The sequence below is a fragment of the Gobius niger genome (assembly GCF_951799975.1).
Source record: "Gobius niger genome assembly, chromosome: 13".
Classification (NCBI taxonomy): Eukaryota; Metazoa; Chordata; class Actinopteri; order Gobiiformes; family Gobiidae; genus Gobius; species Gobius niger.
In genome coordinates this window covers 25,202,721-25,218,074 of record NC_136864.1, presented here as the reverse complement: position 1 = coordinate 25,218,074, position 15,354 = coordinate 25,202,721, and the positions used below count along the sequence as shown (strand labels likewise).

At 42.1% G+C, this 15,354-nt stretch overlaps 1 protein-coding gene across 1 annotated transcript in view; it reads left to right on the top strand.

Annotated features, from left to right (window-relative positions):
• Positions 1–15,354, top strand: part of pth1r (parathyroid hormone 1 receptor) — a 141,939-nt gene that overhangs the window by 103,866 nt on the left and 22,719 nt on the right. The window contains exon 5 of the mRNA XM_079569176.1: positions 9,796–9,890. Coding sequence (XP_079425302.1) covers positions 9,796–9,890 — 95 coding nt within the window. The remainder of the gene's footprint in view (positions 1–9,795; positions 9,891–15,354) is intronic.

Genomic DNA, 15,354 nt, shown 5'->3' with positions numbered 1-15,354 from the left:
AGCATCTACCAGTTGGACTATGACCCAGTTCTTGAGAGATGAGGGTAGGAACGTAGATCGACCTGTAAATCGAGAATTTGGTCAGCCGGGCGTCTGTTTTGGATGCCTCTTAGTAGCCTGCCGCGACCCTGTCCCGGATAAAGCGGACGAACTTCAAATACTTCAAATAATAATAAATCTGCAAGTCAAAATGACTCAAAAGATCTTAATTCCAGTCGTTCTAGCTCCCCTTCTCCTTCTTCTCCCTCCCCTTCTCCTTCCTCTCCTTCTTCCCCTTCTCTTCCTTCCCCTTGTCCTTCTTCTTCTCCTCTTTTTTCTCCTTCCCCTCCTTCTCCTCCTCCTTCTTCTCCTCCTCCTCCTTTTCCTTCTTCTCCGTCTTCTCCTCCTCCTTCTTCTCCTCCTCCTCCTCCTTTTCCTTCTTCTCCTTCTCCTCCGCCTTCTCCTCCTTCTTCTCCGTCTTCTCCTCCTTCCTCTTCTCCTCCTCCTCCTTCTTCTCCTCCTCCTTCCCCTTGTCCTCCTTCTCCTCTTTCTTCACCTTCTCTTCCTCCTCCTTCTTCTCCTCCTCCTTCTTCTTCTTTTTCTTCTCCTCCTTCTCCGTCTTCTCCCCCTCCTTCTTCTCCTTCTCCTCTTTCTTCTCCTCCTCCTCCTTCTTCTCCTCCTCCTCCTTCTCCTCTTCCTTCCCCTTGTCCTCCTTCTCCTCTTTCTTCACCTTCCCCTCCTTCTTCTTCTTCTCCTCCTCCTTCTTCTCCTCCTTCTCCTTCTCCTCCTCCTTCTCCTCCTCCTCCTCCTCCTCCTTCTTTTTCTTCTCCTCCTCCTTCTCCTCCTCCTGCTTCTCCCCCTCTTCTCCTCCTTCTCCTCCTCCCCTTCTCCTCCTTCTTCTTCTCCTCCTCCTCCTCCTCCTTCTTCTTCGTGCTAGGCAAGAGCACTAACCAAAGATTGACCAGACCGATGAATAGAATAGAGTGAGCGGGAAAAAGCACTAAAATAAAATAAATACAAATCGCCACAAGGAGGGAGCCTGTGATAGTACCAAAAATGGAGGATTAGCTCAAACTGTGTTTTGTTACGGACATTTTGTTACCATATCCGATGGCATTCATGACACGGCCTTTGTAAATGCTCTCCGGCGCTTGCTCGCTGTGGCCAATGGGTTTGTCCTCTTTACTTGAAAGGCCCACAATGAGCCGCCGCGGTACGAGCAACTGATAATGGAGATCTCATTCGTCGCACTCCTTCCGTTGTACTAACTGACGTGATTATTTTACGAGCTTATAAAGAAGAGACGCTTTACTCGGATCAGGATGTAAGCCATCTCAGGAACCTTCTATCTTCCACTGCATCCTTTCTCTCTTTCTGAATATTTCTACATATCGGTTTGCGAACTCGGCCAAGCAAAAGCAAGTTCCGATGGCCGCCTTGCATCGTTTCTTCCTTTCATCATAAATAGTCCCATCATTTTTCGAGGTGGCATGTCGCCCCCACAATAGAATATGAAACCATTCCCATTTCCCATCACATTCCTCGCATTGTCTGACGTCGGCCTTGAAGCTCATGTTACGCTGTTTTTCATTCGATTACTTGGACAATGCCTCCGCGTTGGCGTTCGGGGGAAAGTTTTTCTACAGTTAGCCGAAAGCGACAAAGGTCTGGGGACATTTTCACTCAGGCGGTATTGTCGGAAGCTAATTGCCCCCGTCCTCCAATTTACTTGGATATTAGATCTTCAATGTGTAAATCCACCAGCTTTGCTCGAGACCGACTCCCATGGTCGTTTTTGAACGGCACAGGCGTTGCGTTTTATCTCGGAAATTGTTGCGTTCACTTTTTAAATTAGGTTTGCTGAATGGGAACTGTAATAGTGATGAATTTCAAATGCATCCGTCAATTTAGAGTCATTTCATGCTCAGGCTGTGACTAATCTATAATAGCATCTGTATTGTGACACACTGTTTTCAATTTGTTCATTAGAGAGGCACTACACTGGATTTTTTTTATTTTCTAGCGGTGGAATGAAATTGGTTTTGTCTTTTCAGTTTCAAGTGTTGCTTAAAAGCCTGGTTCCAAGGACTTTTTTGTATTTCTCAAACTAGACTTTTTTTTGCAGATCTCTCCCAACATTGTTATTGTTCTCTTTTCTGGTTCTAGACGACAAATATTCTAGTATAGGTATAAGGATATCAGAATCAAAAACAAAGTGTCGTTCAGGTATCGGTATCGAAAACAAAGTATTGTTCAGGTATCGGCATCAGAAAAAGTATTGTTCAGGTATTGGTATCGAAAACAAAGTGTCGTTCAGGCATCGGTATCGAAAACAAAGTATCGTTCAGGTATCGGCATCGGAAAAAGTATTGTTCAGGTATCGGTATCGAAAACAAAGTGTCGTTCAGGCATCGGTATCGATGTCGTTCAGGCATCGGTCGTTCAGGCATCGGTATCGAAAACAAAGTATCATTCAGGTATCGGTAACGAAAACATAGTATCATTCAAGTATCGGGAACGAAAACAAAGTATCATTCAGGTATCGGCATCGAAAACAAAGTAGTGTTCAGGTGTCGGTAGTGTCGTTCAGGTATCGGTATCGAAAACAAAGTATCGTTCAGGTATCGGCATCGGAAAAAGTATTGTTCAGGTATTGGTGTCGAAAACAAAGTATCGTTCAGGTATCGGTTTCGAAAACAAAGTATTGTTCAGGTATCGGTATCGAAAACAAAGTATTGTTCAGGTATCGGTATCGAAAACAAAGTTTCGTTCAGGCATCGGTATCAAAATCAAAGTATCGTTCAGGTATCGGCATCGGAAAAAGTATTGTTCAAGTATCGGTGTCGAAAACAAAGTATCGTTCAGGTATCGGTATCGAAAACAAAGTATCATTCAGGTATCGGTATCGAAAACAAAGTATCATTCAGGTATCGGTATTGAAAACAAAGTATCGTTCAGGTATCGGCATCGGAAAAAGTATTGTTCAGGTATAAGTATCGAAAACAAAGTATCGTTCAGGTATCAGTTTCGAAAACAAAGTATCGTTCAGGTATCGGTTTCGAAAACAAAGTATCATTCAAGTATCGGGAACGAAAACAAAGTATCATTCAGGCATCGGTATCGAAAACAAAGTATCGTTCAGGTATCGGCATCGGAAAAAGTATTGTTCAGGTATCGGTTTCGAAAACAAAGTATCATGCAAGTATCGGGAACAAAAACTAAGTATCATTCAGGTATCGGCATCGAAAACAAAGTATCATTCAGGCATCAGTATCGAAAACAAAGTATCATGCAAGTATCGGGAACGAAAACAAAGTATTGTTCAGGTGTCGGTAGCGAAAACAAAGTGTTGTTCAGGCACCGGTATCGAAAATAGAGTATCGTTCAGGTATCGGCATCGAAAAAAGTATTGTTCAAGTATCGGCATCAAAAACAAAGTATCATTCAGGCATTGGAGTTGAAAACAAAGTATTGTTAAAGTATTGGTATCGAAAACAAATGTAGTGGTAGCCCTATTACAAAATACAATAAAGGTTTGAGGACATTCAGGAATTTCAGCAGCTGTTAAAAATCCGCAAGGCTTCGAGTGAAGGCAATATGAGCACTGACAGGTTTTGAATCCACTAACGGTGTTGTGGGGGATAATTGAAGGTGTGTTTGTTGTGAGAGAACGTGGTTATAACTTGGCGGAGATCTCAGATAGTCAGTTTAGCGAGTCACGCCACATTCCCTTTGATAAAACATTCCCTTTAGCATTGGGCCTGATTTGTGTCAGAATTGAATCTTTGAACACATCTACTGCGGCCGCGGGGACCTTATCTTTATCTGTGCCAGGCTTTGAGGAGGTTTTCATACCGCAATGTAAAGACACGCATCTATAAAACAGGGCTTATGAGCTTACCACCGAGTGTTTCTCTGAGAAAGTCGAACGAGCCGAGCCGGATGGAGCGTGAGTCACAAAGGCTCTCATGAAATCTATTCTAAAGCCGCCATCCCTTCGACGGGTTTCTTCCCAACTTTATGTACACACTTATGAGCAGCTTCACAATAAGACGAGGAGGATTAACTTGCAGCATTGCGGATCAACACTTTTTCCTACAGGGAGGATTGTGTTACCTAATTATGACATGAGTCGTACCAAGTTCATAAAGAGCTTATGTGACTGGTGTACAGCTGGTGAAGAGCTTCAGAACTGTTCAGCCGCAGCTAGAGATGCACCGATCCGACTTGTTTAGTCCCGATGCTGACATAAACTTTCAGCAGTGGAAAGTGGAAAGCAGTGGCAGTAGTGAGTATAAAATGGCGAACTTGCTTCCAGACCCTTTAATCTTATTATTATGCTTTTTTCAATCACATAGCACCAGTATCACACTACAATGATGACGAAACCTTCTGTTGGTCTGTAAATGCAGTAAATTAGAATAACTGCCTTGTATAAAATGTCTCTCTCAAAATGACTGTAGTGAATGTCTTGAAATAGGCCTCTGTCTCTTTAAGAACCTCTGACTCTTTCAGACACGCCCCCTCCACACGCTGTCTGTGGCATCAGTGGGGAGGGGGTTCTGCTGAGGAGCAGTGGTTGGTTACTCGGCTGGTGACGAAAGCTCGGAGGCGTCTCCAGGAGGTGGGGGCGTTCCTAGGAGGACTCAGGCAAACCTATCCCTAAAATGGCCGCCATCAGAGTTTTTACAGATTACTCAAAAATATGTGAATGTGCCAAGGCAACACTTCAGGCATGTTTTTAATGAGGGAATGACATAATAACATGATGTAAAGCTTGATAAAGTTGATTTTGCATAATACCCCCCCTTTAAAGCTTCTTGACTGGAGCTTGCAGCCTCTAGGCCAGTGTAACGCCTCATTTGAAAGCTAAGACCTACAAAACTGGTCCAAGATTTTCGTCCCTGTCTTGTCGCGTTTTACATGCGGTTTTGTCATCTTTTTATGGTTTTTGTCGCCTGTTTTTGCTGCGTTTTTATCCTCTTTTTGCAGCTATTTTTATGTTTGATTTTTATCAAGAAGCTGTTAGATATGGGTAAAGTCGAACTGGAGGAAATGTGCTCAGTTAAAGTGGGGGTTAAGAGGTTAAAGTTAGCATTACCGACATTAGCAATGCTAGTGCATCTAACTGCGCTATTGGTAAACAAACAAAACTGATTCAGCGACTGAATGCAGTGTGGATTATTACTTTTACAGTCAGGGTTGCCAGTTCTCAGCAGCAAAACCCGCTCAAAACCCGCCGACATACGGCAAGTGGAATTTTCGTATGTATTATCCTTTTATTTACAGAGACCATGTGCTCCTTCAATGATGCGAAGGTGGCGTTTTAGCAGATTTCATTATTCAATATAGTGATGTTTTATCAAGAAATTAGCTTTACAAGTGTCTGGCTGGAGGACCTGGTGGGTCAGCAGCGGGACCTGGCAACCCTGTTTACACTAGCCATTCACGACATATTCAACTTGAATTTTATGTATATCCGCAAAAGGCATTTATATAAGCAGAATATATTCATTTTGAATAATGATTACAATTTTCTCTGGGTTTCCTCAGTAAAATCGGTGAGGGTTCAGTACATTGGTAGTGGACACGATGAGGTGTCAAAGCAGATTATTATAATGCCTTTCCAAAAGTAGCAAAAGTCGCATTTCGGATAATGATTCCAGTGGGAATTGTTCTTGAATTTTCTCAGGATTTTCAAATGGACATGGAGGGATCCTGTTTACATCTGGGAGGGATTGGAGTGAATGTGACATTTCTCAAAACACATGGTTTACGTTTCATTATCTTCCAAGAACATTGATAACTTTGTTCATTTTCTGCCCACATTGTATCATTTTGAAGTACTGCCTGTTTGCTGCCACCCCCCCGTGCAGCAGTGTGAAGGATGTGGCCATTTCACTCCTTCAGATGCTCACCCTGTCGGAGCCCCCACAGTGCTTTAGTACAGTCTGCTAATGACAAATACACATGGGGCCCCTGGGAGCCCCTTGCCCACCACAACTGAGGCACCCAGACTGCGGCTTTGCGGCTGGGTGCTAAGCGATAACAGGCGCGGAGCATTGGGTTACATCATGCAGAGCGAGGGCGGGAGAGAGCGGTTCAGTTTGGTGAGCGGCGGCTGCCAAATGGTTGGTTGGAAAAAGTCAAAAGACACGCCCCACCCAAGACGCTTCTATGGCAAATTCCACTTCCATGTGTGACTTTCGCGACCGCCGGATAAGTCTGTCACGGAGTGGCACAGCGAGTCTCAGAGCACGGAATCAAACGAGGGACGGCGGTGAGAGATGATGACATGATCGGGCCGACGCAGGCTGAGGCCGCACCAGATGTTTGACGGAGGGGGCGGTTGTTTGGTGGCATCTGGTGTTTGGAATAAAAACCAGCATCTACACCAGGGGTGGCCAACTAGTCAGAGACCAAGAGCCGAAATGTTCAACCTTGACCCCGTGAAGAGCCACAAAGGCACCGACCAGCAGCGAGATCCCGGGGCTGTAGTTTATTGTGATTAAATAGAATGTGACCATTTTATTTAATCCCAATAAACTCTAACTTTATGCCTGGCCTTTTGCTTTTTTTGTTCAATAATTGTGTTAGATTTAATGGTGTTACTTCTCACCAAGATTGAAATACATGTATATTAACTGAAATTTTGTGTTTCCTGCTCTGACTGAGACAGAATTAGATGTTTTATTTTTTTTTTAATGCTGGGGTGTGTTTGTATGTGGGGCCCTGCCCACTGAGTCCCCTTCTCTGATTCGCCCCTGGCCTGTGCGCTCAGTGCAGCTTCGTCCTGACTGGACTGTGCAGAGAACGCACTCTAGGCTGCACACGATCTGCCTGACTGTTGTTTAACCTACATCCCGCTTTGAGTGAGGCCGCAATGGCACCTTTTACACGCCGCCTCGAAAAGGAGAGAGATACAGACTCTCATTCATGTGTAGAGATGGAAACAGGGTCTGCAGACTATGGTTGGATTTTTGGTTGTTTTTGGACTGTTACAGTTTATGGGAAATATTTACCAATTATTTTGCAAAGAGCCGCATTGTATTAAACACATCCAATCATGCAAAGAGCCGCACTCTGAGAGCCGCGTGTTCGCCACCCCTGAAATTCACAAAGGCATGTTTTTCTTGATGAGTTCTGTTGTAAAAGCAGACATTTGTGGGGGGATAAAAGGACCTTTCTGATCTTTGCAAGCATTTTTATTGTGCATGAACTATACCAAGCTAGTTGTGAAATGCTTTAAAGGAACAGGCCACCGTTTTTCAATACTGAGATATGTTCTTACCTGAGCTTAGACGAGTTGATGCGTACCTGTCTGGGCTTTGTGTGTGCCTTCAGTCACGCAAAATGACCAAAGATGTTGTTAGCATTTGGCCTCTCCTAATAGCTATGTAGCTCCAAACGGGGTGAAGTTAAAAGCGACCAAGCTCTTCCACGGGCACACATGAGTTCGGTCCATAACTAAAAATGAAAAGTGTGTAATTCCTCTATCAAAGAAAAAAAGAACAGTGCAGGCAATACGTTTGTTAAGTGGTGACGTCACAGCTCTACTTCCAAAACAAAAAACTCTTTAATACAACAATCAATATTTCTGAAACTCAACGGGGAGTGACTGAACATACTTATTTCTCAGACTCATCAGCCAAAAATGCCGCACCTACTGCTGAAAAAGTATTATTTACTAAAAACGGTACTTCCGGTTCAGCGGAGATAAATGCTAACGGCAGAGCAGCCACGCTAACCCCTGAAGTACCGACTTTAGTGACCTTACACTGTAGGTCACGCCACATAACATGTAACATTATGCGGTGGGAGAGAGAAACAAGCGCAGTTATGAAGCCACAAAGGGTAGTTTATCAGACTTACCCAGTTTCATATTAAGCGAGAATACCTTTCAGTCAGGATTACAGAAATATGTCTTTTTAATTTCCTGATACGGGGTCGTAATCCACTTCAGCTTTCTGCATCTGTTGTAAACAAGTCGGACCTTCAGCGGTCCAATGGCCTCCGAGGCTGTTCCCTTGTGCCCATTACAAGAAAACATGCTGTCAATACATTTCAGAGAATCCATTTGGAAGTTGTTTTGATGTCGACACACTCTAAACATAAGAGACCACAGAACGTCTCATTACATAGATGAGAGCAATAGTCCATCACTTTAGCTGAGCCCCCAAGTAGTCAATTTCACTTAATCGCAGTATATACAAAAATCTCTGATCTTTTCTCGTCCTGGGGATAAAATATTCCAAACCCATGGACGCTGATTACTGGTTTTCTTCAGTCAGGAAAAAGAAACAAACAAAAAAATCTTGTTTATGAGTCGGGTGCTCTATCGATAGAGCTAGATTTAGGTTTAGGTTTATTAAACTAAACTGATTGACAGCTTTCGGGATTTACAGCTTATATCTACTGAATCCTTTTGTAATTAGGGAAAATTCGTGTGGGTTCCCAAAGAATTGTGTGGGTGCCTGAGCCCCACTGCACCCACAGGATCTGCGTGTTACGTATTGCTCCTAAACACATCGGCTCACTGTCAACGGACGAATTGTAGTTATTTTATTTTGAATGGAATGAATAAGAGCTAGTTCACCGATTGCTACTTTCTGTCAAGGGTCTTTGTCTGGAAAAAGGCTCCACCTGGTGGCCGTGTATCACCTTTGTGACGTCTTTAATTGGTAAAGTTCCCGGCTTATTAAACATGCTCCACATTAGGACTAATTTATGATTGACCGAGTCTTAAGACGCGCATTAAAGTTCATTTCGCTCCCACAATTAAGACAACTACATTGTGTGCTGCCTACATTTGATTAAATAAACCGTGTTAATTTCTGATGAAAATATAAAAAAACAAAGGCTTTTGTTTATCTTGAGTAAACAGTGTTTCAAACTGTACAGGGACTTCCCAAGCAACAATGGCATGTGCTAGTGACGTGACCTCCAATAATCCCACATGAATGCATAATTGGCCTCATTCACCAACGTTCACAGCACGTTCTTATGCACACATTCGTTCTTAAGGCCGTCTTAGGAAGCTTTTTGGCATTCACAAAACTTGTGCTTAGCTGAAAACGTTCCTCTATAAGAACAAATCCTAAAAACAATCTGGAGGACTCTTACGCACAAAGAATTCTCCAGTTCTGTACGATCCTGCTCCTTATGAGACCCAGTATTCTGAGTCATATATATTTGTAATGTACATATTAAATCATGTATTAGTTATTTCCAGAATGTAAATATCATCATCATAAATTACAGATGCCTTTATAGAGAAACAAGTTGGTAATATCACTTGTAGCCTACTTTTGTTAACGCCAAGTAAAGTACCAATGTGTTACTGCTAAAACGTTTGAATGCCGCTGTTTACAAATAATGCAGCATTAAATGTGCTGCATAAACGTTATTTGATAAAGACGAACGTGGGCCTCGATCCTGCGACCTCGTGTTCCCGAGGTGCAGGTTCTTCTCGGTGAGCTAACCAGGCGGAGTCTTTGAAGGACTGACCCGCGGCAGAGAAGGAAAACCCTTCTGCAATGTACTGGTTATATCTGTTTAAACATTTTGTAATGAGAGCTACTTCGCCCAAAGGTTTAGGAGGGTCCTTGAGATTTTTTTCTTTTGGGGTTTTGTTGGTTGTTATTCGTATAATCCTTTACTGCCATTTGCACGCAGCAAGGTCGTCAAATCCAGCACAAATTGGTGATTCGGCTTTTCCACCTGGTCGCTGTGTAGTCCCATGTTGGAACTGCCTTACGGAGTAAGGAGCTGTCTGGATTAAGCACTGACTTGTACGTCCTGTTGTCTGTCCCACAGGAGGTGTTCCACCGCCTCTACCTCATCTACACCGTGGGCTACTCCATCTCTCTGGGATCACTTATGGTGGCCGTGCTTATCCTGGGATACTTCAGGTGAGTGCAGCCTCTCACAGTAACAGCCGAGGTCAACGGGAGACGAGATGGCAACAGACAAGGCGTGACATCTTGTTCCAAGTCTCGACTCAACCCTTTCAATGTCCCTTATTCATTTGGAGGGGGAAATGCAACGTCAGTGGTACATACAGTAAAACAATGAAATGATGGAAATTCTTAATTTTGAAGATACAGTACTGTTTTCTACTTTGTTTATATGAAGGATCAATTTGATGTGCTTTTTTAAGCAGTTAGCCATGTAACTCATATGAGAACTAGGCACTAAACACAGGGACATGTTTAGATTAAAAAAAAAATCATCAAAATTTCATAGTGAAACTAAACTACTTATTAACCTTCAAAAAACCTGTGTGTAAATAAAAAGTAGACTTTATCAAACTTACATTTTGCGTTTTAATCTCACAATATGTTTTAATGCAGTCAAGTCATGGGCCGCAGAGCGGAAGGCTTAAGGCGTTCATTTGAATCCCGCTGCGTGCAGAAGTCATGACAGCCCAATGATATCAGGGGCCACCTCTGACTCCCATCTCAGCCTCGAAAGGAGAAACCTGCCTGCAGGCACTGTGACATTTCCACTATAACAACTCAAAAGATTATCTTCGACATTAGAAATGACCTGAAAGAAGTCCCTTGAGGACGTATCGACTTACATAGAGTGTAATGTTTCATGTATTTCAGGTTCAGACACTTCAGGCAAAACTCAAGTTTGCCCATTTTCAGGTTTTGAGCTAAATTGGTGTCATAACACACCAACTTTGACCTTGAAAGAGAAAAAAAATAACATGTATATTTATTTCACTAATTAAATTTTTCTCCATAGATTTACGTGGGAAATTGTAAATGTTCTTCAAAAGGCATCATTTTCTCATTGGTGCGACGGCATCTCCACATTAGTCGCACCTACAGACTTCAAACCTTCCAGTCTTAAACTTGGCCTAGGGATTTTTTGAATGTCTAATTCCGTGTAGAGCCTGATGTCAGAAAACAAGGAGAAATTCATTTATTTATTTATTTTTGTACACATTTTTAAACCAATAAACTGCTTATTATAAAACTAAACAAGATATCCAAAATCAGTAATCAACAGCAAAAGTTTACAATTGATATTTCTCAATTTTAAAAGTTTCCCTATTCAAGTCGACAATCCTGCAATTGTCATAAAACATATGAAATGAAAGTAAATCATCACAATCCAAAACTGCATAGCAATGATGGACCTCTGAGTAAAAGGCATGGGTTTGCTATCGCAGACTAATTACAAACTATTGATTGGGAAGAGCAGTGGTTTAGTATTGATTACATGGCAGTCATCATCATTATATATTATCATTATACATTATCATTATATATTTTGATAAGCACGGACCTGTAGGATCAGCAGATTATCCCCTATTTTATCACATTGTTTTGTATTTGCCGAGTAAGAGAATTATTAATCCCCTATACATAAAATGCTGATTACATATAAAGTTGCTATAGGCTACATGACTTTACTGCGCAAACATTTATGTATTATTTTCAGTGATGCTTCAATGATTTTTACGTGTTCTTTGGTATTGCAAGATATAGCCAGAGGTACTAACATGTGAGGGGTGACGACAACAGTTTTCCTCGATTCCTTCTGATACACAATAGTAGAGCGTGCGAGCAACTTTCTTGATCAGACTGACCACTGATCGCTGACCTTGCATGTAATAACTCCAACAACGGCAGCAGCGAGGACCGTGACATTCGTCTCGCCGTTTCCTCCGGGAGGACGACTTCATCTCAAAGTTCTCCAGCAGAAGTGCGTCCCGGTTTGACCCGACACCGCTGTTACCGTCTTCGGATGTGGGCCGGTTATTTGGCATAACATGGCCGACTGTAAAGTGCTCCTTCACCTGTGCACTTCGACGCAAAGCAGAACTTGAGCTCGCCAAACGCGCCTGATTGATATATAGATAGACAGACAGACAGACAGACAGACAGACAGACAGACAGACAGACAGACAGACAGACAGACAGACAGACAGACAGACAGACAGACAGACAGAAAGACAGACAGACAGACAGACAGAGGGCCCAATCTTGTGCATCAAAACGCAGACGATAGCGTGACATTGTGCGCTCAGTAGGAGCACACTTTGTGATCTTGCCACTCCAGACTTAGCGCATTTAAGTGGGTGGAGACACACACATTTTCCTCCAACCAGATCGACTCCGCGTCCAGGAGAGTGCTTGTGTGGTTGTGTGGGGGGTGAACATGTGCTTTTGTTTTGCTTCGCGTTCACGCCAAGCGTGGGCCGATCCGCGCCACAGCGGACGCTGTAGCTCTTTTTCTCTCGAGACGTGAACATCGTTGAGCTCACGATGGGGTAAATAAAGTTTTTAGTTTGACCTGTGAGAGCCTAAGGCTTAAGAAAGAACGCAAGACAGCGCAAACGAGGAAGTGAATGTCAGCCGTCTTTCCATCAGTGCAGTCACCTCCTCTTGTGACGCCCCCTCACAGGTGGCGGAGGCGAATGGCACATATAGCGCTGCCACCCGGAAAATAATTCGCCAAGACAGACAGACATTCGTTCACAAAGGTTGGCATGTTTGGTATCCACGTGTCGCACGAAAGTGAGCCGATTTGACTATGCAATCCAAATATGTAAATCTGTAAGATTTCTTCATTGGGAGATCCCAGCAACAAAAAACCCCGGCAGCGATGTTGTTTAGGGACCGTTTGTCAATATGAGGTTTTATTTGAAAACATGAAATGACAGAAATCTTGCTATCATTATTTTCCCTCATATTTATGTCTACAGCAAAGGTCTCTAATTGATATCTCTGTTAATCTTTTCGCCCCATTCACCTGCAGTGTCTTGCCTTAAAACATGAACTGCAACATCCCTTACGAGGCATGTGAACTCCATGCGCATCAACGAGCGTCTCCAATGTTTTTTTTCCCCGCTTTATTGGCAGCAGCGGACGAGCGCAAACAATTTGACACAAGGAGAGAATTCATGTTTGACCGGGCGAATTAATGCAGGGCACATTTGTCGTTATTTGCTTATTTTCCAGAGCACGGGGAGTATCAGGAATCGATGCGAAGCTGCTGCGTATTGACGTTGCCAACCGCCCCAGCATGTACGACAGGGGAGCTGTCTCCAATTGGCAGAGGCCAGCGCCGGAGACCAAATTGAGTTTAATAAGTTCTCCCATGGGCGCTTCTGACATTTTGGCGCGGCGCTCGGCCATCGCCTCCCCCTCCGCCCACATTGCTTTGCCTTCCAACATGTCAACTTCTTCGCTCGACCTTTCGTAAAAAAAAAAGAAGAAAATTATGGAGTGAACGAAGGCAGACAAAAAAAAGAAAAAAGAATCACATTAGCGCTGTGTCCCCTATCTTTTTCTGAAGGAAATGCTTCTCACACCCACCAGTTTCCGAATCGATAGATCTCCTAGGGATTCCCAGCTTGTCCAATGTTAAGCCTATAACGAGTTTATATTGGGAGCAAGTGCACAGCGTCTCCTACAAATAGCTTTGGGAATGTGCTGCAAAGAATCTGTTTGAGTTTTTGACAGGAAAAATATGAACTTCCATATCTACCTAGATTTTCCTGGCAATAGCAATGATCTGTCAGTCATTGGATGAAATGATAAGGTTTAATAGAGTGTGTGTGCGCGTTTTATTTTGATAGGGGTTTGACAGAATGCAAAGTGACAGCTTGCAGTATAACAGATGAAGAAATCTGCCAAACGGAATAAATATTGAGTAATGTATTCCGTTATATTTACTTATAAGAAAATCAAGAAAATGTATTACAGTACTCATTGGCTTTTTCAATCTCCTGCATCTCGAGGACATGTGAGACCTGTAATCTAGAGCACTGGTACTGAGGCTTGGTAACCTCAAGACAAAAGCAATAAGCTCATATGCTAATACTTCGATTACATATACAGGTGATGGTCATATATACATATAAGAATATCATGAAAATGATATCACGAGCACCTGTATATTGCACAAAATAGCCTACGCTATCACTAAACATTTGCTATTTTTTAACCTGATTTAACGTTGCTTTATAAACAAGTACCTACTTATTTCCTGACTTTATTCTTGATTATTATTGGCCCTGTTAATATATTCATATGCATGATATTGTTCATTAATAATGTGTGACTCCATTAAATGTATCAATATCAGACTTTAAGGTATTGGAATCATACTGTGCAGCAAAATATATTGCAAAATCGATATAGTGCCACACCCCTACTTGCATTACAAAATACAAAATGTAAACAGTTGGGCTTTTTGCATAGATTTATTAAATAGTTAAAAGGAATAATCACTAGCTAAAGAGAAATGTATAAACTTTTTTTTTGCAAACACAAAATGGTTTAATAAAATATTGCAATAATATTATCACACTCTTAGCATTCTGTGTAGACTAAGCATGACTTATTCAACTTTCTGGCGTCCTACCATCCTCCAAACCATTAATACGTTTTATGACTCGGCTGCTCGTAACGCGGGAGAGGGTCTAAATGCCTGTCTGTCAGTGCTTACGTCTGCAGCTCTGATTAACTGGCACACACCCAGGGGCTGCCCATGGCTCACACCTATAGCACCTGGGAAAGGCTCCAGAAAACGAATCAATTTGAATAAACACAGCTTGAATTTGAAGTAGATTTTTCGTGGAAAGCTACTGATTTAGATGGGGCACTTATCAAGACGGTCCTTCTCATAGTCTAAGCAGATTGAAATTGTGATGAAGATGCAGTCTGGAAGGAATATGCCAAAAAAAAAACTCTCACAGGCTGGCTACTGAGTCTGTGTAAAGAAGTATTTAAATGTATTGAGCATTTATCTTTTAAAGAGGGACAAGTCAAGGATGTTCTGTGTCACCTCTGTTATTCATGTCTTATTAGGATAAGTATCGAGTATCGAAACGAGTAAAAATTCCTGCACATTTTTGGAAAAATGTGGATTGTGAATGTGATCCTGTTAGAAAAGACTGCAATACTAGGCTAAGTGTAACTTGTGCTGTGGATAACTGACATATACATTTTGATAGCCAAATATTAATACTGTATTGAAACAGGTTTAACTGTGTGGTTTTATTGTGTTCCTATCTTAGTTACCAAGATTTTCAATATCTTTTATATCTTGTAAGCTCAACCAATCAGGGCAGGAACTGATATTTAAAAATCTTTCGGGGACAAACTTATTTTTAAGTACAATACTGGAAAATGTGGTACCTGTAGGTGCTACTAAATTGGAAATTTGGTTGAAATAATGAGAGAAAATGCATTGAGGAAAAAAATGGCCAAAAATGGCATTGAGGAATGCATTCCTCAATGCATTCCTCAAATGCATTGAGGAAATTTATTTCATTATATTTCATTTTATTAGGTGCAAGTGCGTCAAAGTCCATATATTATGTGACTTCTACTGGTACCAATGTTCCGATTC